The sequence below is a fragment of the Yarrowia lipolytica genome, chromosome 1E (assembly GCF_001761485.1).
Source record: "Yarrowia lipolytica chromosome 1E, complete sequence".
NCBI lineage: Eukaryota > Fungi > Ascomycota > Dipodascomycetes > Dipodascales > Yarrowia > Yarrowia lipolytica.
This window is the reverse complement of record NC_090774.1, coordinates 621,795-645,458: the sequence shown is the minus strand read 5'-3', so window position 1 is coordinate 645,458 and position 23,664 is coordinate 621,795. Positions and strand designations below refer to the sequence as shown.

Below are 23,664 nucleotides of genomic sequence, written 5' to 3'. Positions count from 1 at the left end.
CATAACACAGCAAAGTCATGTCTGAGTCTGACGTACAAGTCATTTGTCAGTGAGCAGGTCAGGCCTCCGAGTCCGATATCTTGACTTCAGCGGAAGGCTTAACACCAAGTCAGTTTTCCATGGTCAACAAACTCCATAGCATCCTTCTGCAGCTTGTACTCGACAAACATGACAGCGGGGATACTGGATCCTCGGTGCTCACGCTTTCCCTGGCTCTTCTCAATAGCCTGGTCGATGGCATCATACGAGAGTCCGTCGACGATGTGGTTCCATTCCCGCTCCTGCTCCCAGAGGATGATCTTGTTGATCTGATCGCTAAAACCGTCCTTGCAAAGATGGTTTTTGGCAGCAGCAATTAGCTCCACCAGATCCTCGGCCTTGGCAAGCTTGGCCCGCAAGATTACCAGCTCTCGAGCATTGTACATGTGATGCCATGCCATCCACGAGTCACCGATCTGGGCCCCAAAAACCTTGGGCTCAGGCACCTTGGCAAATTTGGCCAGGAACTTGGCTCGGGCAAGATGCCACTCGTAGACAGTTCTATCGGGAACGATTCCGCACTTGTAGCTGCCCTTGAAGGGGAACTTTTCGAAGTCAGAAGCGAAAGAAGAAGCTTCAACGTCTGCCAGACGGTAGACATCCTCCTCTGAAAGGTACTTGACGGCGCTGGAGTGGCCGTTAGTACCGTTTGTGTGACCGTTAACACCATTGGTGCCATTGGTGCCATTGGGGGTGCCGTTGACACCGTTTTGTGAAGCAGATCCATCAACCTCAAAGACATACTGCAAGTCGGTGGTGCCGATCCATCCAAACTTCTCATAAAACGTGCCCACATCACTCCAGAGAGGTGTGACACGAAGGGTCTGGTCGACGTCAGAGACTCCGGTTGCCTTAATGATATCAGCATCAGTGAGAGTGGGCTTGAAGGGGATACCAGAGGCCATCTGCTTCATCATGACTGAGGCATAACCTTTACCTCTGTGCTCCTTGGGGGTGAAGACTGCTCCGATGGAGAAAGTCGAGGTCGACTTGATCTTTCCATCTTTGCACTGGACAAGAGCGGGTCGCTCAAGGGTCTCACAGGCAGCGACTCGAGTTCCATCTTCGATATAAAGACCCCAGCTTTTGAGTCGGTTCTTGCACATGGGAGTGTGGCCGAGAACAATCTCTTCTCGGTGGTTGTAATCATCAATGGAGAGGAAGGCGCCCCATTCGAGATGGCTGAAAGATCGAGTATCTCGGATTTCGTCGGGTGAAGTAATTTCTCTGAGAGACATCTGGGTTAGTATGGGAAAGATTGGCCAATTTCTGGAGTGGCTACAACGGGGCTAGAAGGGTGAAGGGGGAAGGAGCGGAAACCAACTAGTAGAACACGAATTTCATGTCGAGATCTGAGGACATAGTGACCATTCTCAGACAATACTCCCACTGTCACAGGCCATCTCACTGTAACCAGAGCAACCCTGTAGCATGGCGTGGTTTCGACTGAAATGTGGGGTATCATTCACTGTTGAACGTACTGCAATGCAGAGAGAATCTGGTTGGGTTCGTGGTTGAGAGAGTGCTGTAATTTCTTTTGAATGTGGCGACAAGAAGATAATATCATCACTCACTGTGCGTTCGGTATCTGTTGTATTTGTGTAAGAGAGAGACTGTGATTCCAGATTTGAAACTGGATACTCAAATGCAATCACGTGAGATTCAGCATTGTAGTAGAGACAAGTAGCTGCCATTATCATGGATCGGGTAGCATAATATCACAACCCCCGCAATATTGTATGACAGACGACTCATACGGTTCAAATCTCATAACAATGGATCACACTGATCCAACACAGAAGCAGATCACACCCATGCAACATGTATCTGTGGCTGAGAAAGTGAACCAGGAATTACCGATTTCTCGCACCGTGTACTCCAGCACCACATGACTTCAAGTTCCCAACCTCGGCCTGGAAAAAACACACTCGTGACCTCCCCTCAACCATCTCATCTGTGATCATGCACCCCAGATCTCAGTAGCGTCTTTGTATGCCTGGACATGCTGTTTTTTGTGTGTAGGTGCGTTCAGACTTGTGAAATAACAGTTGCTTAGGTACAGCGGAGCACCACTTCATTGCTCTCTGGCAACTTCGACTTCACTCACGTTCAAGGCCGGTAACCGTTACCTGACAGAAATGAAAACTGCATCTCATCGAAACCTTGCGCTGTCGGGATGTCTTACTAATCACCGATATCTCATATACTCACAATGTGTGTTGGCGTAATGATTTTGCACGCTGTTGGTGTGTGTGTGCAAGTGAATCTTTGTGCTTCCCTCGCTCACCCACAAACACTCTCTTCTTATATACCCCACGGCTCATCCACTACCTGCCGTTAGAGGATGACCCTCGAAAATAAACTCTCGAGATGTCCCCTAACGTTTAGTGATAGCGGTACGGCTCTGAGGCAAGCGGTAAAAACAGCCCTCGCAAAAAAAGGCAAAGAAAGAGACAACAACCGAGCTGTAATACGGCGCATTGTAAGTGAGAAGAGAGTGCGTTATTTGAGTACTTCTCCGGGCAGAAGCCGGACTCAAACAAACTCCTTTCTGTATCATACTGTATGTACGAGTACATCCCAATACATACTGGTCAAACTGCGTGCCCACAAAGCACATCACCTGTGTGGCTAATAAAACTAGAATGTGGCTAATGAGGGGTTGCTGATTTACAACAAGACAATACACGAGTCTATAACCTGAGATTTTAAACCCTTCAAATCCACTCAAATGAAAACGTTCTTGAAGATCAGCGTTGCAACTGTACAATCATGTAAAACGCACGTGTTGGATTTATACCCGAGATAGACGATAATTATGAAATTTCTGTACACAAATGACATCGAAACAATTATCGTACCCAGACCTCTCCCCCGTGACTATCAAAAAAACAGTGCATCCTATACTCAACCCCACAACACGCTGTTTATCTCACATGACTATCAATGTCACATTGGTGGAAAAAGGTTTGGTCGATAACCGAGTCGTCCAAAGAAGCCTTTGAAGGAGTGCGATATAAGTACAAACCGGCTTTGTTGAGGAACTAAACGACAACTCATAACCTGTATCTTCCTGCTGTGTCCACCACCCTAACCTCGCACGGGCCCCATTCAGCTCTGCCCTAGCCCCATAGCCCCCAAACAACGTTGCATGGAATGCAGCAGCCCGGCTTCCCGGGTCGAAGCGGATATCCGGCGGATTTTTTTGCCACATTAACAAAGTTCGGCTGGGGAAGGTGTTTCAGGTTTAGGGCAGACTGATTTCAGATTGATAGCCGGAGCGGTTAGGACCTGTCCTGTATGACCGTGGTTGTAGTGATTAATATGCTGCTTTATGGGGATATCCCCGTGATTAAAAACTGACTTCATTTGGTTTTGTCCTGATGGGATGACTACAGATTGAGTGGTCCATGAACGGACCGCATTGTAGCCTGATTGCAATTTGGAAAGCACAAGATTGATCTGCTGCTCATTTCAAACCAAATGCACTCTTCAGATTTCCTACCACGTGACTAAAATCTGCACTAATCCTGCCTCGTTCTGTCACTCACAACTCCATCAAATTGTTTAAGATTAAAATGTAACGGCGGTTGATAGGTTGATGTGAGTTGTGATCGGAGACGTAGAACCCGCATTTGGACTCTCAGAATGAGGATGATGACTCAAGCAAACCATTGTACACGAAAATACCACCCATCGATCCAGTATATCTCTATCCAATCATCTCAATGTACGACGTGGTGTGATACCATGCAGGGCTTATAAATGGATGCATTAGAAATGTGGGGGTCAGAGAGTGAATTTTAGGAGATAAAAGTGTGTTGGCGGTGTAATGTAGATCACACATGATCGAGTATAGTGCTGGTGAGACCAGCCATGTTGCATTGTTGATTTGATATCTATTTTATAGCTGATGTTCTTGCTCAGGTATCTTGGAAATATCAGCAGTTCTTGTACCGTGCATACTTCTACAAACTGTACCAGCTGATGTTTCAATTCCGACCTCCACCAACTGGCGTGATTTGATTCTGATGTGACTTTTGTTACAGACGTACAGTAATTTTGGATTGATTTTTCGACGGTTATAGTCAAGTAGCACTTGGACGCGCTTTTCAAGAAGCCATCCAAATCAGGTCGCTTTTATCAATCATTTAAACGATCCTTAAGTCCGTCAGATTACCAATACTGCTTGTACATAAAATGCGAAGTCTGAGAGCTTGTTCGAGGCGTTGTGAGGGTCTTTTGGTGGGGAGCAAACGGGATGTCAGAGGAGGAATTGTGATACACAGTTTTGTATCATATCTTCATAAACGAATTATTTTTCAATATCTTTCCTACAAAACGGGTAATTCAGCCCCTAGATGAGTTATTGGCATCTATTGACTTGTGTGCACTCCCATGCTGTGAAATTTAAAACCACCCACAGTTACTGTATATGACGATCACTGTCAAGATGTGCTTGAAGCGTTAAAGATAGAGTACTGTACTGTACCGGTACAGTAATTGTACTGTGACCGCTGGTTACCCGAATGACACTGGCACCTCCTTCGGTCAACTTCCATATTACTTTGAACTAAACGCTTTTCTCCCTTTCAACGCTTATGCGGCTTTGTGGGGGTCACATTGATGGGAAGCACAGAGTACGAGACAAGGAGCGTAGGCATTTTATCGATAGGTATAATTGTTGCAGAATTGAGTGGTATTTAATGTAATTAGGCAGTCATATGAACACAATCACGGTAGCTAGCGACGAGTATCGTGAGTATGCCTCCATCACCACGAGACATCCTTACAACCTTATCCTGAACCTAATCCTACGCTATCTGACCCCTAACCCCAATCCATGCTATTACTTATACAACCAGCCTCGACCGACATACAACGCCTCGCCTCTACAAATCACACAAATCACAATGCCCGTGCTCAAAGTCGTCGCCAAGATCTCCGACCAATTCCCTTGTCTCACCGACGTGCTCTACGTCCAGAACATCACCGGAACCATCTCTTCCCAGGACCCCAAGTACCCCTTTGAGGCCGTCATCACCTCTGGTCACGACGTGATTCGAACCACAAAGTCCGGTCAGACCGCCATTTTGGACGCCGTTCTGGTCGGCCACCTCAAGGACTCCGACAAGAAGTTCCTGATGAAGTACTCCGGTCACCTGAACTTTTCTCCCGAGCTAGTTGAGGTTCTTACGGGCAAGAAGACTGAGCATGGTCCCCCCGGTAACGTCAAGTCTTTCGGCACCATTGAGCTTGACGAGGAGGCCAAGGACGATAAGGAGAGCTGGGTCGTTGGACAGACCATGGTCGGAAACGGCCGATTTTTCCGAGACGGAGAGGATCTCTTCGTGGAGTATCTTACCGAGTTCATGTAAGGTCGAGGATATATTGCTAATGATGTTTTGTAAAATTGGAGGTGATAATTATTGGTAGAGTGTGGATACCACCTGTATTGGTGTTGTTTAATCGTTCTTTTGCCTGATGATGTTCAAGTGTGAGAACAGCCACATTTGAACCTCATTGAGCTCGAAGACTAGTTCTTGTATTTGGAGGAGGCCCAATTGATTTCAGATGAGTGTTGATCGTCTTATATTGGTATTTTTAGTGAAAAAATCACTTGTTGTTCATTTTTATGTCACGATGAACACTCTCCAACTCTCCACTCTTTGTCCCTTACCATATGTAGGACCAAATCAATTTGCATAACTGCAACGGGGAGAAGCGACAACAAAACCCGAAGATTTTCGAGAAGAAAGATGTTGATAAAAATGATCATTACAAGTACAAGTACAAGTACCTGTAACCCACGTTCGAGCATCACCCCAGCTTGCACAGTGCAAGTACAAGTACTGTACTTGTACTTGTACTCCAACAATGAACTGCATGGAATTGGCTACGATACATACTGAACACTTCAGATTGCTACCTACTTCTACATGCTGTCATTACTGCTCGTTCTCACGTGCCACGCACTTGAGCTCCCATAACTCTTATAAAATAAAATACCTATCTACTGTTATCTAATCATCAATAACAATGGACTCCTTACCGTCCTCCAGCTGGACATTGAACATGGCCGACGAAGACACGGACGAGAAACTACCCGTGTTATTTTCCTGGTCGTACATCTTGCCAACCTTGCCCTTGGGACCCTTTCCGTCCTTGACGTCCTTCTCAGGCACAGGGGGAGCACCTCCTTCATTATCCTTACCCTTCAGAGGACGCTTGTCAGGCAAAGGAGGGGGAATATCTTTACCTGGAGACTCAGTACCAGAACTGGACTCGGCATTAGCCGCCGACTCCTTGGCGTCCTGCTCACTCTTGGTGATAGCCTCCAGTCTGTTCTTAAGCGACTGTCTTCGAACAGGTGAGTCGGAAAAGGTCGGGACTGCCCCTCCACGTGACGAATCACGTGACTCGGACTTTGTGGACTTCTTGCTGATGGAGTTGGAAGATCGAAAAGCTGAGTTTTTGCGCTTCAGCTCGGGAAAAATCTGGTCCCGGTACACCAGTAGGTCATTGACTAGTCTGTAGGCGTGTCTGTCTCCAAACGTAACAGGAGATTCCACCCGAGGTCGCAGGAAGCAATGCGACAGTTCCTGAGACAGCTGGAGAATGTACTCGTCTCCAGCGTTAGTAAGGCGGATCAAACGGGCCAGGTGGGTGGTAATAGCGTCCAGAGTGGCAATGTTCGATACCAACAGCTGTGCAAAGGTGTTCTGCAACGACTGGATTCGTTCTTCGGGGCTGGGAGGCTGTCCTCCAGGGCCTGCAGAATACAGACGTTTGACGACATCGTAGTACTGATGAGGAACCAATGAATCGGGAAGCTCCAAAAGATACAGCTTGAGAATGGATGCAGCAACGGGGAGCTCGTACTTTTTGAGAATCGCCTTGTCCACTGGTTTTCCTGTATTCAATTCCTTTCTCAGGGCATGAGTTGTCTTCAGACTGACAGAAACAGTCCACACATTAAGACGCACTTCGTCATTGTCCAAAAGAGGGTACTGGTCGTCCATATGATTGAGAACGGTAGATACAATGGACGGCACCTTCCTTCTGTCTCCCCTACAACGCAGTTCCAAGTCCAGGCCGAAAGTCGTCTGCGAATCGGACGAGTTGTAGTAGTTGTCGTAGACTGTCACCTTGGGAGTGAAAGGACCTGTTCGGAACGACTCGACAAGGAACCGCAGATCGGCGGCAGGATGAATAGCCTCCTGGAAGAGCAGCAGTCGTTCCACAGACGACTGAAGAGCGGGAAGCGAGTTAGAAGCAGCTGCAAGGAAATCAAGGAACACAGCCTTGACAGCCTTGAGTCGATCACTCTCGCATCGCTCCATGAACTTAAGGTGGTCAATGACGGACTCCTCCAGGGTACATCGCACATCGTCAAGCTTAGCAACCTGGATTTTGTATCGAGAATCCAGCTCAGACACCTCTCGAAGGGCGCGCTGAATAGGAGACTCATCTGTGGGAGCGCCTCGAGAAGAAACGTATGAAGAGAGCGTCTCTCCAAGATACTCGCCTACAAAAGGACGTACTTTGTCGACTGTAGCCTCCAGAGAGTCGTCATCGTCCTGAAGTCCAGCCACGATGAAAGCCTTCTTTCGCCATTGGTAGCTGAAGGCAGACGAGTTTGCGAATTTGGATCCAACCTGGCCCACCAGCCGCAAATAGCCCTGGGTCACGAGATCCTGTCCAAATCGCTCAGCAAAAGCCACAGCTGACGAATCCGAAGGAATGGGGACGTTCTGTTGAATCCATGACACAATCTGATCGCCAGAAGACACGTTTTCGTATGTTCCCAGGATCGCGACCTTGAGATCGGCACGTTTGATATCCTGAAGGGCTTTCTTCATGAGATTCCCAAGCTCAGCAGAAGAAAAGACCTGTCCTCCAATATCCGACAGCTCACGTGAGGGATCGGAAACAGTTATCGACTCTGCTCTCGAATGGTGGTTGATACTGGGCTTGCTGACAATGGTAGTAGCGTCAGAGGCAGTGGAAGCTGATCGCTGACGGTCGATCGAAGCTGGAGAGGCGCTTGTAGCCGGGGTAACCGTCTCGCCACTGCTTTCCTTGAGCTCCTCGTAAAGCCGGCACTTGTTGAAGTACCGTTTCTGGGCTCTCTGTACCTCCACGTACTCCTTGTCGTAACTCTTGACCTTGGATCGCAGCACCTTATACGAGTACTGGACACGTTGCCGATGTTCGTCCGCCCATTTGGAGAAGGGCAAATGCACCATATCTCGCATGTTAGAGGCGATAGTCAGATGGGCCTTTCCCTCTTCTCCCATCTCGTGAAGCACCCCCTCATAGGCCTTTTTGAGAGACGCTCCTTCGTCCAGAGCTCCGTTTTTGGACGCAAAAAACCCGCCAGTCTTCTTGGTCTCGCCAAACTGCGTCGGGATCTCCTTGAGACGGTTTCCATAGGCCTCTTCAGCCTCCATTCGAGCATTGACAAGCGCCAGAACCTCGTCGTTTTCGTTACAGCCCTTGTCGAGCTGGTCAAACACCACCCCCAGACCGGCCGCGTAGTCCGACGACCAGAACGAGTCTGCAAAGCTGGGCATAGTGAGTGCTTGGGGATGTGTTGTATGTGTAGTGGTGGTGGTGATGGTGTTGAGCGTGTTATTTTCGTATAGTCGTGAGCTGCAGTTGGGAGTTAATTTCCACCTGAAACATGGCAAATATGGTAATGTTTGAGATGGCGTTTGAGATGGTGAAAGACGCGATAGCCTATCTAGAACATCGACAGGGAGCTCGATACGATACAATCCCCTAAATAACACGTAAAGAACCTCGAAACACGCGATTCTACTCATCCTTGACAAGTTCTAATTATAGCACGTATGCATATGCACATTTGACGAACCTACTTGTATAACTAAGGGGTGATTAAATGCCGTATTAACGGGGTTCTGGGAAATTTGAAAATTGCATTGAAATCTCCAAAATCAGGGGATTCCACAAGTAGTCCCAGAATCTCATTATCACCGGTCTATTTCCATCTTTTACGCTCACAGTCATGCTGCACATCTGAAACTGCAGCAGACATGTGTAGGATACCAACATGTATCCGGGGTTGGCAACTTCGCAGTAGTACTTACGATACAATCTCCAGCAACCAAAGACTGCCAGTCTACATCACTGCATGTATTATGCAACAAAGCCTATTGAAGCACTCATAATCAGTCATTAACATCTCTACAAAATCAATTGAGCTTGTAGACTCGCTCAACGGGCTCGATGCCCTCCTCCTTGAACATATCCTTCTTGTCAACCTCCTCCAGCAAAGTGAGCTTCCAGTTGGTGCCAAACAGGCGCTGGACCTCGGCGTCAGAAACAGCATGGGGAGGACCATTCATCTTCGATTGGTCGTAATCCAGGGTGATGATCAGGCCCTGGGGGTCGGGAATAAGAGCCCCCAGATGGGCGGCGTATCGCTCTCGCATGTCCGGTGGCAGGGCAATCACCGAGGCTCTGTCGTAGAGCGCAGACACGTACTTGACATCGTCTGCGTCGAGATCAAAGAGGTCACCGCACCAGATCTGGGTGTTTCCGGCCTCGTAGATTGTGAACTTTCCACTGGCGTTCTTGGACACCTTGGGTTCCAGCTCCATCTGGTCAAAGTACTGCTTGCAGGCCTTTTCGGACAGCTCCACACCCAGCACGTTGTATCCGAGCCCCTCCAGCCATCGCATGTCTAGAGACTTGCCGCAGAGAGGCACAATCACAGTCGATCCCTGCGAGATATTGAGGGTGGGCCAGTACTTAACGAGGTGGGGGTTGGCCGACTTCTGGTGCCAGCCAATCTGATCCTTGTTCCATCGATCTTGCCAGAATTCGGGTTTCATCTCTGTGTTTTTGGGGGTGTGTGGTGGTTCGTGCGGTAACGGGTGGTCAAAAATGTGTAGGAGAAAGAGTTGGGGAAAGAAGAATTGCGGAGGAAGAAGGCAACGACTATGGGGTCACACGATAACTGCGGGTGGAACGTTGGCTCTTGCAGTTAATTGAGTTTGGGAGCCATCCAAAGAAGAGGGGTTGAGATAAGGAGCTAAGTCTTAGATGAGTCCCACGGGTGTATAAAAGTACGTTTGCCGCGGCTTGTACCACTTGTGAGAATGTCATTTCCCCGTCTCTACCCTTGTCTATGACCACGTTCATCTGGTAGGTACTGTTGATAAGTCTTACGGTTGACCCACCAGCAACTTAAATCTGGGGTAGAAAGAGCGAAGCAAAAATTGTGGCAAGTGTAATTTGTAAGAGAAAATAAATGTGGCAAATGTGTGGCGGTGCGTCTATTTACTTGAAGAACAGAGGGGGCCATAACAACTGTATTTGGAGCATTCAGGAGTGATTCCAACTCGATTTTTAGTCGATTCATCGGGCTTACAGCCACCAAACCCTCCCATAAAGTCATTCCTTTTAATTAATATAATTCATCAGACCAGTTTCACCGGATACGTAACCTATGTGGGATGTGGTCCTATGCGGTGTTTGTCATCGGTTCGTAAACGAGGCCTAGACTCCCGAAAAAGAGAAGATATTGGGATGCTGTAGGTCAGAAAACGCACAGCAAGACGAGGATGGATGCGGAAGCATAATTGTGAACATTTTAACCAGTATATTCGTCTTGAAACACACCACAAGTCACATGACTCGGCTCTTTCGGAGCCGCCTCGAAACTCTGTTTCAATATCGGAGCAACATCTTGGCCTTATCGAAACGCCTCAAATACTCGACGATGTTTGCTATAAATGCCATTTGATGGAATGTGAACATACTGACCAGGTGGCGGTATTATCGCTTTGCTGGGCGGTTTCGGCTGGCCGATAAGATCGAAAGCTCTCAATATGTACATTACGGTATGTACAACTGACCACATCACAGCCTGTGGTTGTGGACCAGTTCGGTTATAGGAGCAATTTTAGCCGAGGTAAAAACAGAATAATGTAGGCTGGGGTGTTTCACAGAAGTTCGGGAGGGTGAGATGCCCGTTTCCAACTTATTGAATGGTCGCAAACGCCGGATTATGAGAGCATGTTCTGAGAATACTGGCAATAGTTCTCTCCCAATTCTGCGGGAGATGAGGCTGCAGATTTGTCCAAGTAATCAATAAGAAAAGTGTAACTAATGTTCTCAGCAAGTCATTCAAGTGCTTCTCCTGGGCACATGGTGCACTCTCACGCACAATGGGATTATTAATATAATAAAAAGACGACTTTTCGGAATAACGGCAGAAATTCAACTTCGAACCCCGGTGGAACTCCGCACTTCGAACCCAGACTCTCCAGACCCTCCAGCGTACATAACACACTCGTAAGTACAGCTCCATCCAAACCAGCTCAAACATGACACACTACAATATGCTGAATTAAAAGTAGAGATATAGATGCTTCCAATGTCAGTATCCAACTGTAGGTACAAAAAATCCGGTTGTTTGCTTTTGTCTTCTCTACATCCACAGCTACAGTATGTACAGTACTCGTACTTTCACTGTACCTTGCACTTCTACTGTACAGTATATTTTTCTCCCAGCCTAACGTTAAATACCCCGGACTGATAATGTGATTTTCCCTCATCTGACGTCATCCCAACGGTCGTACAGATTAGCACAGCACCATCGACAGACCATCGACAGATCACTTGTCTACACCAACACAACATGAATGCATACCCTCGAGTAGCTATTCATTTCTGCACGGGCTGCAAATGGAACCTTCGAGCGGCCTGGTATCTCCAGGAGCTCTTGTCTACATTTGGAAACCAACTAGGAGAGGTGGCTCTGTTGCCTGCTTCCAGCGGCACCTTTGTGATCGAGCTTGTAACAGAAGAAGGAGCCAAGCCGATTCTTCTGTGGGACAGAAAAACCAACGGCGGATTCCCAGGTGAGTGGTGTCAATACGGTGACCGGATGGCCCGTGAGACACTTGTCAATATGTATCATGTGGTGTGTTGCAGCAGCTCTTGGTATTACGCTACTACAGTCCAACCCAGTCAGCTTAAGTGCCATTGAACAGTGAACAGGGGGCTCGGTGATGGCGTAACGCTGGTTGCTGTTCTGCTAACCGCCGCCAAGTACTCGGCAAGTAGTCAGCAAGGTCACATGAGCGGTCAATAATACGAAGGACAGCTATAGAAGACCCCCACACACAGCCCCCCCACAGCCCCTGGTGCCTGCACTTTGCTGAGATATTTAGTAACGGTGACAAATGCGCCAATAGGGCGATGCCGACTGTCGGAAAACCGGGGTTATGAGCAGCATGGCGCAGTACTAACCCAGACTCAAAGGATCTCAAGAAACTGGTCAGAGATGTGATTTCGCCGAAGCAGGATCTAGGACATATCGACGGACATAAAGGTGGAGAAGTGGAAAAGAAGGAGGAAAAGCAGGAGAAGCAAAAAGAATCTGATAAGAAGGAAGATACGAACCCCTCTTCCTCCACTCCAGCTTGCACGGACTGCGAAACTGGTTCATGCAAGTAGATTAATACATCAAGACAACGATGCAAATAACATGTGTCTCACGCACAGTTCACGCACAGCGTATCGGTCTTCTCGACACCCTACCTTGTATGTGGGCGTCTTGATTGAACTAACCACCCACTAACGGCCAACCGCAACACTGCCCTGGGCTGTGTGCTGTACACCCTCGTAACACACCCTAACCATAAGTTTTATCTCCATTTTGCTGTATAAAGGCTTGGCGGAGCTACCACACCAAGAGTAGTCATAATTTGTCAGGGTCCAGGGAGACTGTAGAAAGAGTGACGTCGCGAGGGGGGGTGTCGTTAGTTCTAGCCTTACTATCATCACCTTGGAAACGAGTGGATATTTACATATTGTCCCCCCCCACTTTGCAGCAGGCAGATAGCCACAGCAGATGTATCATGGTCCCTTAGGCTGCTATTTATTGAGTTGCTTCAATTTTATTTTCATTATGCTATTTTTACAGTGACTAACAAGGTTGATGCATGGTGATTGACACAAGGTTCGGTTTAACACTGCGAAATAGTGTGTGCTTCTAAAATAAACCACGGAAAAAAAGAGCCAAATACTACCACCCTTTGGCAGACACTGCGGGTTGCCAAGATGAGGTATTATACTCTCGCAACAAGGCTCGGGCTTCTAGGCCGCAGATGCTCCGCCGAACGGCTTCGGTGCATGATCTCTCTTTCTTTATATAGATAGTGCAAGTACTCTTTTCACACTGTACACGCTTCGATTCGCGACACCATATTAAGGTATGTACAGGGCTGCTGCGCCGCACGCACAACGTTGGAGATCTGGCCTCACGGTTGGGGCTGTTTCAGAACATCAGAACATGGCAAGGGAAACCACTCGGTACACACACGACGATACACAGCGCTTTTCATTAATATTTCAGCTCACCCACCCTCTCTTCACACTACCTACACCATTTCTTTAGCTCAAACTCTACACCCGCACACATTCCAAGGAAGGTGCAGTTTAAAGAGAACAGCTTCTCCAGACCATAGAGATAGACGACTTTAGAAGAGAGTCACTTCCACCAGCTAGAACCACCACGGCCACAAACGACACACGCATTTAACGAGCTCTCTGCATACACACACACTCACACGCTCACTCACCGCATTCTCATCGCATACACGTATGTACGACCCCTATTTGTGTTCTCGCTTCATCCCCGATTGGCCTGTTTTTACCACTTGAGAGCACTACTAACCCAGATGAAACTATTAAACATCTTCACGATCGCCACCGTGGCGTCGGCCATGTCGTTACGACGGCAGGAGCCAATATCGCATGTCGAGCCTGCAGACACAATTTTCCACATTGACCCGGATCTGCTGCAACCACACTCGTCCTTCTCCCTGTCCGTCAAAGTGCCCATTCCAGAGGGAGGCGCTCATTACAACCGACTACAGCAGCGGTGGTATGTGCACGCGGACCCCAATGCCCGCAGAGATGCAGAGAGCTTCTTCAAGAAACGCTCTATAGGCCATATTGGAGAAGATATTGCAGCCCATGGAGGGCTGGAGGGCTGGACAAGAGACCCCACAGACGTGTTCAAGTATCTGATGCGAAACGATTCGTCCCCCATCGAGGCTCCTTCCGGATTCGAGGAGTACAAGCTGGTCTTGACTCCTTCTGACGTGGACATGCTGGACAAAGCGCTGTCGTCTACTCCCTCTCTTCTCTACAAGGGAACCGCATACAGAAAGCTCAATGTGTACGATCAGCAGACCGGTGACGTGGCTGCCTCTTACAGAAAGGTTGGCTGGGCTCGTATCATGGTCAAGAAGGTGCCTGATGAAGAGCCCCAGGTAGAGGGTGCTTGGATGGTGGACGACCCTACCGGGCTCGGCGTCCCTGGCACAGTCTACCACATTTCCGATCAGGAGTCATTCCGGGCCATGGCCAACGCCGATCCCGACCAGTCAAAAGCCGAGATGAAGCTCATGAAGCGAGCGCTGGTCGACAAGCCCACTTCCATGCTGGTGTGGAGAGAGTCCGATGCCTACACCAAGGACCTGGAGTCGCCTACCGACTACTCATTTGTCACCAAGGAGATGACTATCTTGTCCAAGCGACAGTCTGATATCGGAGGAGGAGGTTCTTCTTCAGGCCTGGCTCTTTCTTCCACCATCGGAGACACTTCTGGATGCCCCAACCACAAGCAGATTGCACTAATTGGCGCAGCTGCCGACTGTAACTACATGAAGGACTTCAACTCAACTGAGTCTGTGCGAGCCAACATTCTCGCCAACATGAACACCATCTCGCAGCTCTACGAGCAGTCGTTCAACATTTCTCTTGGTCTCAAGGCTCTTGTTCTGGCCAATTCCACCGACTGCCCCACCACTGCTGTTGATTCAGCTCCTTGGAACTACGAGTGTACTGCAACTCAGCCCAACGCCATTTCTGACCGTCTTTCTGCATTTTCTCAATGGAGAGGTGACCGATCCAGCGACGGAATTGCTGCCTGGACATTGTTCACCGACTGTGCTCAGGGCTCCACTGTCGGACTGTCTTGGCTTGGTGTGCTTTGTGGTGCTCGAGCTTCTCAGCAGGGTAACACCTGGGTGGCTGGCACGAACGTGGTGGCCAAGACTTCTCTGGAATGGAAAGTCTGGGCTCACGAGCTTGGTCATATCTTTGGGGCTGTCCACGATTGCACTTCTCAGACTTGTTCTGACGGTACAGTCGACAAGAATGACTGCTGTCCTATGTCAACCTCTGCCTGCAACGCCAACGGACAGTGGATCATGAATCCTGCTTCTGGCCAACAAGAAACTACCTTCTCCGAATGTACCAAGGGTAATATTTGTGCCGGTATTGGACGTAACTCACTTAACACTAGTTGTTTGATTGACAACACTGGTGGTATCAAGTTGCTGACCGAGAACGAGTGCGGTAATGGTATTGTCGAGGAGGGAGAGGACTGTGACTGTGGTGGAGAAGAGGGATGCAGAGGCAACACCTGCTGCGATCCCAAGACGTGCAAATTCCGAACTGGAGCTGTTTGTGACGACGCCAACCAGGCCTGTTGTAACCAGTGCCAGTTTGCTCCCTCCACTCAGGAGTGTCGATCTTCCAAGGGTCCCTGTGATCCCGCCGAGTTCTGCACTGGTAACTCTTCTTCCTGCCCTCCTGATCTCACTACCGAGAATGGCAAATCATGCGAGGATCCCTCCCGACCCGGATTTGGAGGTCTTCAGTGCATTGCTGGTCTGTGCACGTCTCGAGATCTTCAGTGTTTCACTCTGATGCAAAACAGAACCACCCTTGTCGGCAACACTCCTGCCAACGTCACCCAAGCGTGTGATCAAGGCCGATGTTCCATTTCTTGCAGAGACCCCAACCTGCCCAATGTGTGTTTCGGTTCGCAGTACAATTTCCTTGACGGAACTCCCTGTGGTCGAGGCGGCAAGTGCCTACGAGGCCAGTGTTCGGGTAACACCAACGACTACTTTCGATCGTGGTTTGACGACGCGGGTGGCTGGATCAGCAGAAACACAGGTGCGTTTGTTGGTATCATTGTTGGTGTGGTTGGAGGTATCATTGTCTTGATCCTCATTGGATGTTTCCGACGATGGCGACACCGAAAGCGGGCCATGCCTGTTTACCCCGTCAAGAACAACTACGCCCGACGAGCTCCTCCTCCTCCTCCGCCCATGGGTGGCAACCGAGGACCTATCGGAGGAGCTGGAGGAGCCAACATGTATCCTCCTCCTCCGCCCGCTCAGTATCCTTTCAAATACGAGTCGCGCCAGTCTCAGCAGTACCCCAGCCAAGACGTTTATCCCCCCGCTGCTCCACCTCCTTCCTATTCGAGACAGTGGTAATTAGTACTTTGTACATACATTCATTGCATTTGTAGATTCGATTAAACTGTGATCCTGTAGCGGAATACGAAAGCCACAAAAGTTACGGTGGGTGGGAGCTGAATTGTAGTTTTTCGGAGTTGTCTATGTGAACCACGACAAGCACGAGAGTGCCAGCATGTACCTGCTGACAAACAAGCTGGTGTAGATACAGTATGACCTATGTTTGGCATCATACCAGAGAAAGAATAGTCGCTATAACAAGTAGGTATATATATCTTTTTGGCAACAGGGTACGTACCGGTGCAACGTGTTTGTACGTACTGCCGTACCTACAGGATATTCCCATTTTTGCTACGTACTGTACTGTTACTGTAACATATAAGCTGGTAATTAATGTAGAGGTAAATTATGTGCCTTGACTACGGTATAAGCAGGATGTACAGTAGCGTAGCTACAGTATAAAGGTGTTTTAATGTGTGTCTTTAGACGTAATGAGTGAGCCAGGCGCTGATAGATTCATAGCTCAGAAAGACAATATTTTTATTGGTGTTGGACAGCTCATAACCTGTCATCGGAACATTTACTATATATTCCAACCTCGTTGTTTCGCCATGTCGTCGTCATCGCATGCTGCTTGCTTGCTCAGTGCACTCGTACTTCTGTAAAGAGTTGTCCGAAGACGCAAAATCCATGTGACTGTCGTGCAATCAGAGTTTATCAGCAAGGCCAACCACACGTATCAGACTGAATCGGTAACCGGTGTGTGAGTGGCATGTAGCAGCTAATGTAGTGCGTGCGAGAGTGAATTACCATAGAACAGATAGTATATGAACAACAGTGTTCCGTTCGAGAGCAATACGTTGCGCCATAATCTGGTTCTCACTTACCCTGGCACTCAGCCACGTCTCCCACCTCTACTCCCTTACACCACCTCTCCCTATCCCAAACCCTATAGGCATCACTGCTGCAGAGTGAATCTAACTGGCAGGTACAAGTCTAATAACTCGAGGTCTGTGACAAGGTGTAGACCACCAGTACAACTACGTCTTTGCCCAGATTCAACAGTGAGTACGAGACATGTGGCCATGGCACATACAGACAATTTGCAGAGACGGCCTAGAGCCTGAGGCCACAGCACCAACATTTGCCACTGGTTTGACCACCACTAACACAGTGCCCCGAAGAGACCGATACTGTGCCGATGACATGGCAGTCGACACGGACGACGACAACCGAGACACAGAGATGGGTGACAGCGTCATTCTCAGCCGCAACAGAGATACCCGCGAGCTCGAGGACGAAATCCGCGACGAAGACGAGGTTCTGGAGGACGACCACGACGGTCTGGATGACCTGGATGACGAGGACGACTCACGACCAGGCGTCAGTGGCAGTGGAGGTGCCAGCGGTCTGCTGCGGTCGCTAGCAGGAGAAATGGGAGGCATGTCGTGGCATATGAATTTCCAGGCCGATCGGGTCAGAGAACTGCTGGACAATGTCCGGCAAGCCGAAGATGCAACCGTGATGCTCATTCTGCTGCAGGAAATCTCGGAAGTGCTTCTTATGTCCAACCAGGACATTCTGCTCTACTCATTCCCCGTCGACAACCTATGTTCGGAAATGGCCGCCATCATGACCAACCCCTTGTTTGAAGAGTCCCAGGACTGCGCCATTATGGCCTGCAGAACCCTGTACAACCTGTGGGAGGTGTCTCCAACGGTCTCATCCAACATTTGCAGCGCCGGCATTGCCAAAATCCTCGCTGACAAACTCACCAACCTCACAGACGTGGATTTCGCAGAACAGGCCATGCAGCTGCTGGAGAAACTGTCTAGCGACCATCCCGAGTCGCCCGGACACGCAGAACATCTTCTCCGACAGGGATGTCTTCGAGCCGCACTCATTCACCTCGACTTTTTCGCTACCCATGTTCAGAGATCGGCCGTTAACATTGCCGCCAACTGCTGCAAGTATCTGTCTGCAGCCATGTTTGATCAGATACAGGAGGTGATGCCAATTCTCGCCAACACTCTGACTTCCAGCGACCAAAAGGTAGTTGAGCGAGGTTCCCAGGCCGTAGCCAGAACGATCGAACGACTCGGAAAGTCGTGTGATGAAGAAGACGTCTCCTTCGAGGCCATTGTTTCGTCCGAACTTGTCACTCAACTCACAGCGCTCCTTGTCCATGGAGACAGTGCCGCCCAAAGAACGGTTTTGCAGACCTTGGCGATCATTGCTCGTCATAGTGATAACCTGGCCGCCGAGATTGTCAAGGCTGACATCACCGGAGTGCTGCTACGAATTTTGGGTAACTCTGGTTCCGAAAAGTTACTCACAGCACTGGTCAAGGCTCCCCCACAGCTCATTGAGGAATGCGTCAAACTGATTTTCTCTCTTCTTCCAGACGCAGTGACCGTTGAGGGATTCCCCGATGGCCCCTTTAGAACATCTCGAGCATCTCCTACCCGTGCAGCAGTTCTCAAGCAACTCCCCAACTACAACTCTTTCTGTTCTTCTACTCTGCATTTGTTGTTTGAGCTTTTTGCAGCCACCATGACCGTTCGAGTGAAGCGGAAGATTGTCTACTCGGTGATCCGCTTGCTAGCAGCTTCTCCATCGGAAACTGTCGTTGCTTTGCCAGAAGTTGCGGTTTTCATTTCATCTGTTTTGAACCAGTCTGAAGACGATAGTCTCATTCTAGGAGCTGTCGACATGTCCATTTTCCTGATTGAGAACCACTCCGCAGAATTTGGCCCCCTTTTTGCCTCTGAAGGCATTCTGGATCAGATTTCAGCTATTCCCCCTCCTCCCAAATCAACAAACAAGTTTGTAGCGTTATCTGCTGATTCTGATGACGACGAGGAAGACGATATTGTCTACGACTTCTCGTGCAACCTCAAGCCCCTCATTGCGCTGTACATTCAGCGATTCGAGGGTCTCGTTGAGTCCAACAGTGTTACATCCAACAACAACGGCGATCTAGTTCAGATTGCGTCGTTACTTGATGGTCCCAACTTCAAACAAGGTCTTGATATGCTGCAGAGTCGTCTCCCCACTCTGTCCACTTTCCAGCTTACGCATTCTGACGTGGTAGTTTCGCTTTTGCAATCCCTGACGGTTGAGAATGGCCACGGAGATCTTGTAGAACGACGTCGACAGTTCCTTGAGACCTTCTGCTCCAACAAGGGCAGCCTGGAGTCGTTTGCGGTCTTGGTTGACAAGCTTTTGGAGGGTCTTGCTCGCACCGAGCGATTTGAGGTGCTGACATCTGGTCTTCCGGACTCTGGCAACCTTGAAACCACCCTTGGAAAGCAGGTTCGACTGAATCTGGTTGCCGAGCGAGGCACGGATCTGCCTAAACAATACCGAAACATGTTTGTGTCGATCCATGCAATTGCGACGTTCAAGGCTGTGGATGATTTCTTCCGGTCCAAGGTGCAAACGTCGCTGGCGTTCGAGCAACGAATGTCGTCGTTCATGCGGCGGCGATTCCGAGGTAGTGGAGGCGCTGGAGGAGGTACTCTTGAGCAGGCTCTTTCTGCCATTGCTGCTGCCACCGGTATGCCTCTTCCCAGCGGCAGCATAGTCGGCGAGGAGAGTGACAGTGGAGAGGATGATGAGGATGAGGATAACGGAGGGAACGAAGATGATGAGGATGGAGAGGAGGATGGAAATGGGGAGGTTGATGATAACGAAGACGACGATGAATCATTGGGGTTCAGCGAAGAGGAAGAGGTTGGAGGGGACGACGACGAAGAGATTGTTGAGGATGAAGTTGGGGTTGTGAACGACGATTCTGATATTGAGATCGATGAGACTGGTGAGGCCGAGGACGGCGAAGAGGAGGGTGAGAGAGCCAACGGTGCTGGTGAAGCTGATGACGACGAGGGTGAGGGAGCCTCTCAGTCATACGCTGATGCAGCTGCTTCTTCTGGACCCAAGTGGCATCTAACATTTTCTATCAATGGACAGGAGGTGACTCACGAGACGACCGTGTTTGGAGCTCTTCTCAAGGCATGTGGGTCTCCTTCTGAGATCTGGAACACCAACTTTACCATCAACATCGAGAAGACGAAGGGAGCTCCTCCTGTTGTAGATGAGCCTAAGTTTGAGTCCGAAGACATCGTTCCCTATTTGCAGTCCCCTGAAAGCTTTTCGGACTCTCCTCGAGCAGCTACCATCATGCAGCTTCTCAGTGCTCTCTACAACGTCAACCTTTGGAGTGGCGAAATTGCTGGAAGCGTGTACAACCTTAACCCTTCGCATTTCCTGTCTTCGAAGTTGACCGCCAAATTCAACAAGCAGCTGGAGGAGCCCCTTATTGTTGCTTCTCTTTGTCTTCCCGCTTGGACCGTGGACGCTACACGGCTGTACCCATTCCTCTTCCCCTTTGATGTTCGCCATCGATACCTGGAGAGCACTTCGTTTGGTTACTCTCGAAGTATTCAAAAGTGGGAGGAGCACTACCGTGAGCGACGAAGCCACAATGGCAACGACAGTTCGTCTTCTTCTCGTGATCGAAACGACCGACCTCCCATTGGCAAGTTAATTCGTCAAAAGGTCCGAATCTCTCGAAAGCACATGTTCCAGAGCGCAATTAAAGTAATGGAGCTGTACGGCTCGTCTCCAAGTGTACTTGAAGTCGAGTACTTTGACGAGGTCGGCACTGGACTTGGTCCCACTCTCGAATTCTACGCTACTGTGTCGCATCAGTTTGCACACAAGTCGCTGGAAATGTGGAGAGACGACACCCCTACCAGTGGTGCTGGTGGATCCGAGGCGTTCGCCTTTTCACAGCAGGGGCTGTTCCCCATCCCACTGATCACCTGTTCCAACAACGAAAAGGTGCTCCATCGGTTCAAGGTGCTTGGAACCTTTGTTGCTCGGTCCATGATCGACTCACGGCTGATTGACATTCATTTCAGCACGACATTCTTCCGACTGGCATGTTTGCAGCTCAGTTTCTCTCCCACCAGCGAGACGCTGTTAGCCATTGATGAGCAACTCGGCAAGTCACTTCGGCAGCTACAGAGAATGTCTCCTGGCGAGATTGAACACCTAGGCCTGGACTTTACTCTTCCTGGTTTCCCTCAGGCCGAGCTGAAGCCCAATGGAAGTCAGATACCTGTAAATGGAGACAATGTCCAGGAGTACGTGGATCTGATTGTCGACCAGACAGTTGGTTCGGGCGTGTCCCAACAAATTGAGGCGTTCAAGACCGGTTTCTCAGAGGTGTTCCCGTTCTCCGCAGTCTGTGCATTTTCGCCAGCAGAGCTTGTGCTGATGTGCGGTCCCAGTGTTGAGGATTGGTCTCTTGATACTCTATCCGAGGCCGTGCACGCGGATCATGGCTTTGACCAGCGATCCAAGACCTTCATGAACTTACTTGAGGTGATGAGTGAGTTCGACGAGTCTCAGCGACGTCAGTTCTTGTCGTTTGTGACGGGATCCCCCAAGTTGCCTATTGGGGGTTTCAAGGCTCTCAAACCCGGCCTGACGGTGGTTCGCAAGGCTTCCGAAAACGGACTGGGCCCAGACGATTATCTGCCCAGTGTCATGACGTGCGTCAACTACCTCAAGTGCCCGGACTTCTCTACCAAGGAACTTTTGAGGAGTAGGCTGTTGCAGGCCATTTCCGAGGGAGGAGGAGCTTTCCATCTTTCCTGAAATGATTTATTGAGGTAGTTTAATAGAGTAGTATGTGGTTACAGTATGAAGTACAGTAGAATGCATTAATAAATAGATGACAGTTTTGTTTTGATTTTTTGATCACTTGATGACCCAGAATTCTTCAGGGTCGCTTCTCCACTTGGCGACAGTCTTTTCCAGCAAAAGTTTTCGTCTACCCCGTGTAGGGGTAACCAGCATATCCTTGTCCAGAAGCCAGCAGCCAATGGTGTTATGGTACAGTCCTACAACCAACAGCGCACAGTGCATAGGTACCCGCCACATCCTGTACTCCTTTAGGTCAGCGACAACACACATGAGCGACTGGCGGTTCTTTCTGAGGTCAAAATCGTTAGCGTCAGCAAACCAAGCGACGTACCGTGTGCTTTTCAGCTTCGAACGGGGATGTGAGAGGTAGCAGAAGTGAGACCATTTCGGTGAGTTTGAAGTGAAACCTATGATTGTTTTGGGCTCAAAGTCGGGAGCAGTGTAGAGACCATGGAGTTCATAGTTGAAGAAGTAGCCTTCATGGGAGAGTACACGAATGGTGTTTAAATCAGCAAGCACTCTGTTTTGTGTGAACATGCCGTAGTGACCCGTGGCTCGAAGCACCAAATAGAACTTAGCCGTGTTGGGGTTGAAGTAAAACACTAGGAACGATCTTCTTTTTGCTACTGTCACAAATAGACGGTCGTTATGAGCCGACACAGCGTCGAGAGGCCGTTCTGTATCGTCGTCGATTGGAACCTGAAACAGCCTCGACTTAAATGTGGTCTTATCGATAACCTCCAAGTACACCTTCAAGTAATACCCGTTGAGATCTGAGTAGACCTGGTAGAAGTGTCCCTCTGTTTCTGTAGGCTCCGAAGCAGACGTCCAAAGAGATCTGCGATTACCACGAAGAGTGTCTCCCCCCACGGGATATATCAGAGCAGAGTTAGACGGAGCAGGGGCAGGGTTAGCCTGTGGAGGAGCATCCGCTTTGGCCACATCATCAAGTGGTACTCCCTTTATCACCGTGTGTGTCGCGTCGTAAAAGAATGGTCTTGAGGTATGGTCATTGCTGTTGAAGTCTGGGAATCGTCTGAGAGGAGTATCTTTGCAGTTCTTCTGGGTTCCTGTAGGGTTGATGAAGTCTGGTCGTAAATGTCGCATCGCAATGATACGAAGTGCAGAGAGTCTCCAGGTTCCTTCACTTCCATCTGGTTCGCCCAGGAGAGATTTCTGTGCCCAGGGAAAGCATGCCCGGGAGGCAGTCTCCAGATACGGCTCACAGCTTTTTAGAAAGTAGCTGCTTACACCCGAGAGGCGGACTAGAGCGTCAATGTCGGCATAGGTGATGATGATGTCCCATATTTCCAGTGGGAACAACATCACTGCTGAAGTGAATGTGTGGTGGTCACAGTGCAGCTGATACTTGTAGGTTTAGCAGCGTGTGTGATGTACGATATGTACTGTTAAAAGAACTGTTAAGTTGGAGCGAAGTCGAGCTGGTTTGTGTGATGAAGAGGTAAGGTGTAGCAAAGGATGTTGTGCTTATTGCAGCCTTTAAGTACAGTAGCTACTCTAACAAGGATGTTGTATTCCTAATTTAAAAATGCGATTGTGTTCATATTATTTAGAATCATGAGCCGTAAGT

The 23,664-nt window shown here is 49.2% G+C and overlaps 8 protein-coding genes across 8 annotated transcripts; 4 read left to right on the top strand and 4 right to left on the bottom strand.

The window, feature by feature from the left end:
- Nucleotides 1-98: 98 nt before the first annotated feature.
- Nucleotides 99-1,277, bottom strand: YALI1_E06441g (uncharacterized protein; the record flags this gene model as incomplete). The annotated part of the gene is made up of 1 exon (XM_503589.3): nt 99-1,277. One exon carries the CDS (start codon nt 1,275-1,277, stop codon nt 99-101), a length of 1,179 nt encoding a protein of 392 aa, XP_503589.3.
- A 3,486-nt stretch (nt 1,278-4,763) lies between these two features.
- On the top strand, nt 4,764-5,417 carry YALI1_E06406g (uncharacterized protein; the record flags this gene model as incomplete). Its single annotated transcript, XM_503588.3, has 1 exon — nt 4,764-5,417. The coding sequence occupies one exon, from the start codon at nt 4,764-4,766 to the stop codon at nt 5,415-5,417; it is 654 nt and encodes a 217-aa protein (XP_503588.3).
- Nucleotides 5,418-6,062: 645 nt separating this feature from the next.
- Nucleotides 6,063-8,867, bottom strand: YALI1_E06365g (uncharacterized protein; the record flags this gene model as incomplete). Its single annotated transcript, XM_503587.3, has 1 exon — nt 6,063-8,867. One exon carries the CDS (start codon nt 8,865-8,867, stop codon nt 6,063-6,065), a length of 2,805 nt encoding a protein of 934 aa, XP_503587.2.
- A 390-nt stretch (nt 8,868-9,257) lies between these two features.
- Nucleotides 9,258-9,899, bottom strand: YALI1_E06355g (uncharacterized protein; the record flags this gene model as incomplete). Its single annotated transcript, XM_503586.3, has 1 exon — nt 9,258-9,899. The coding sequence occupies one exon, from the start codon at nt 9,897-9,899 to the stop codon at nt 9,258-9,260; it is 642 nt and encodes a 213-aa protein (XP_503586.1).
- Nucleotides 9,900-11,710: 1,811 nt separating this feature from the next.
- On the top strand, nt 11,711-12,531 carry YALI1_E06331g (uncharacterized protein; the record flags this gene model as incomplete). Its single annotated transcript, XM_503585.3, has 2 exons — nt 11,711-11,933; nt 12,329-12,531. The coding sequence occupies 2 exons, from the start codon at nt 11,711-11,713 to the stop codon at nt 12,529-12,531; spliced, it is 426 nt and encodes a 141-aa protein (XP_503585.3).
- A 1,226-nt stretch (nt 12,532-13,757) lies between these two features.
- On the top strand, nt 13,758-16,376 carry YALI1_E06317g (uncharacterized protein; the record flags this gene model as incomplete). The annotated part of the gene is made up of 1 exon (XM_503584.3): nt 13,758-16,376. One exon carries the CDS (start codon nt 13,758-13,760, stop codon nt 16,374-16,376), a length of 2,619 nt encoding a protein of 872 aa, XP_503584.1.
- A 1,059-nt stretch (nt 16,377-17,435) lies between these two features.
- YALI1_E06280g (uncharacterized protein) lies at nt 17,436-22,025 on the top strand (the record flags this gene model as incomplete). The annotated part of the gene is made up of 1 exon (XM_503583.3): nt 17,436-22,025. The coding sequence occupies one exon, from the start codon at nt 17,436-17,438 to the stop codon at nt 22,023-22,025; it is 4,590 nt and encodes a 1,529-aa protein (XP_503583.3).
- Nucleotides 22,026-22,127: 102 nt separating this feature from the next.
- Nucleotides 22,128-23,399, bottom strand: YALI1_E06220g (uncharacterized protein; the record flags this gene model as incomplete). Its single annotated transcript, XM_503582.3, has 1 exon — nt 22,128-23,399. One exon carries the CDS (start codon nt 23,397-23,399, stop codon nt 22,128-22,130), a length of 1,272 nt encoding a protein of 423 aa, XP_503582.3.
- Nucleotides 23,400-23,664: the final 265 nt, after the last annotated feature.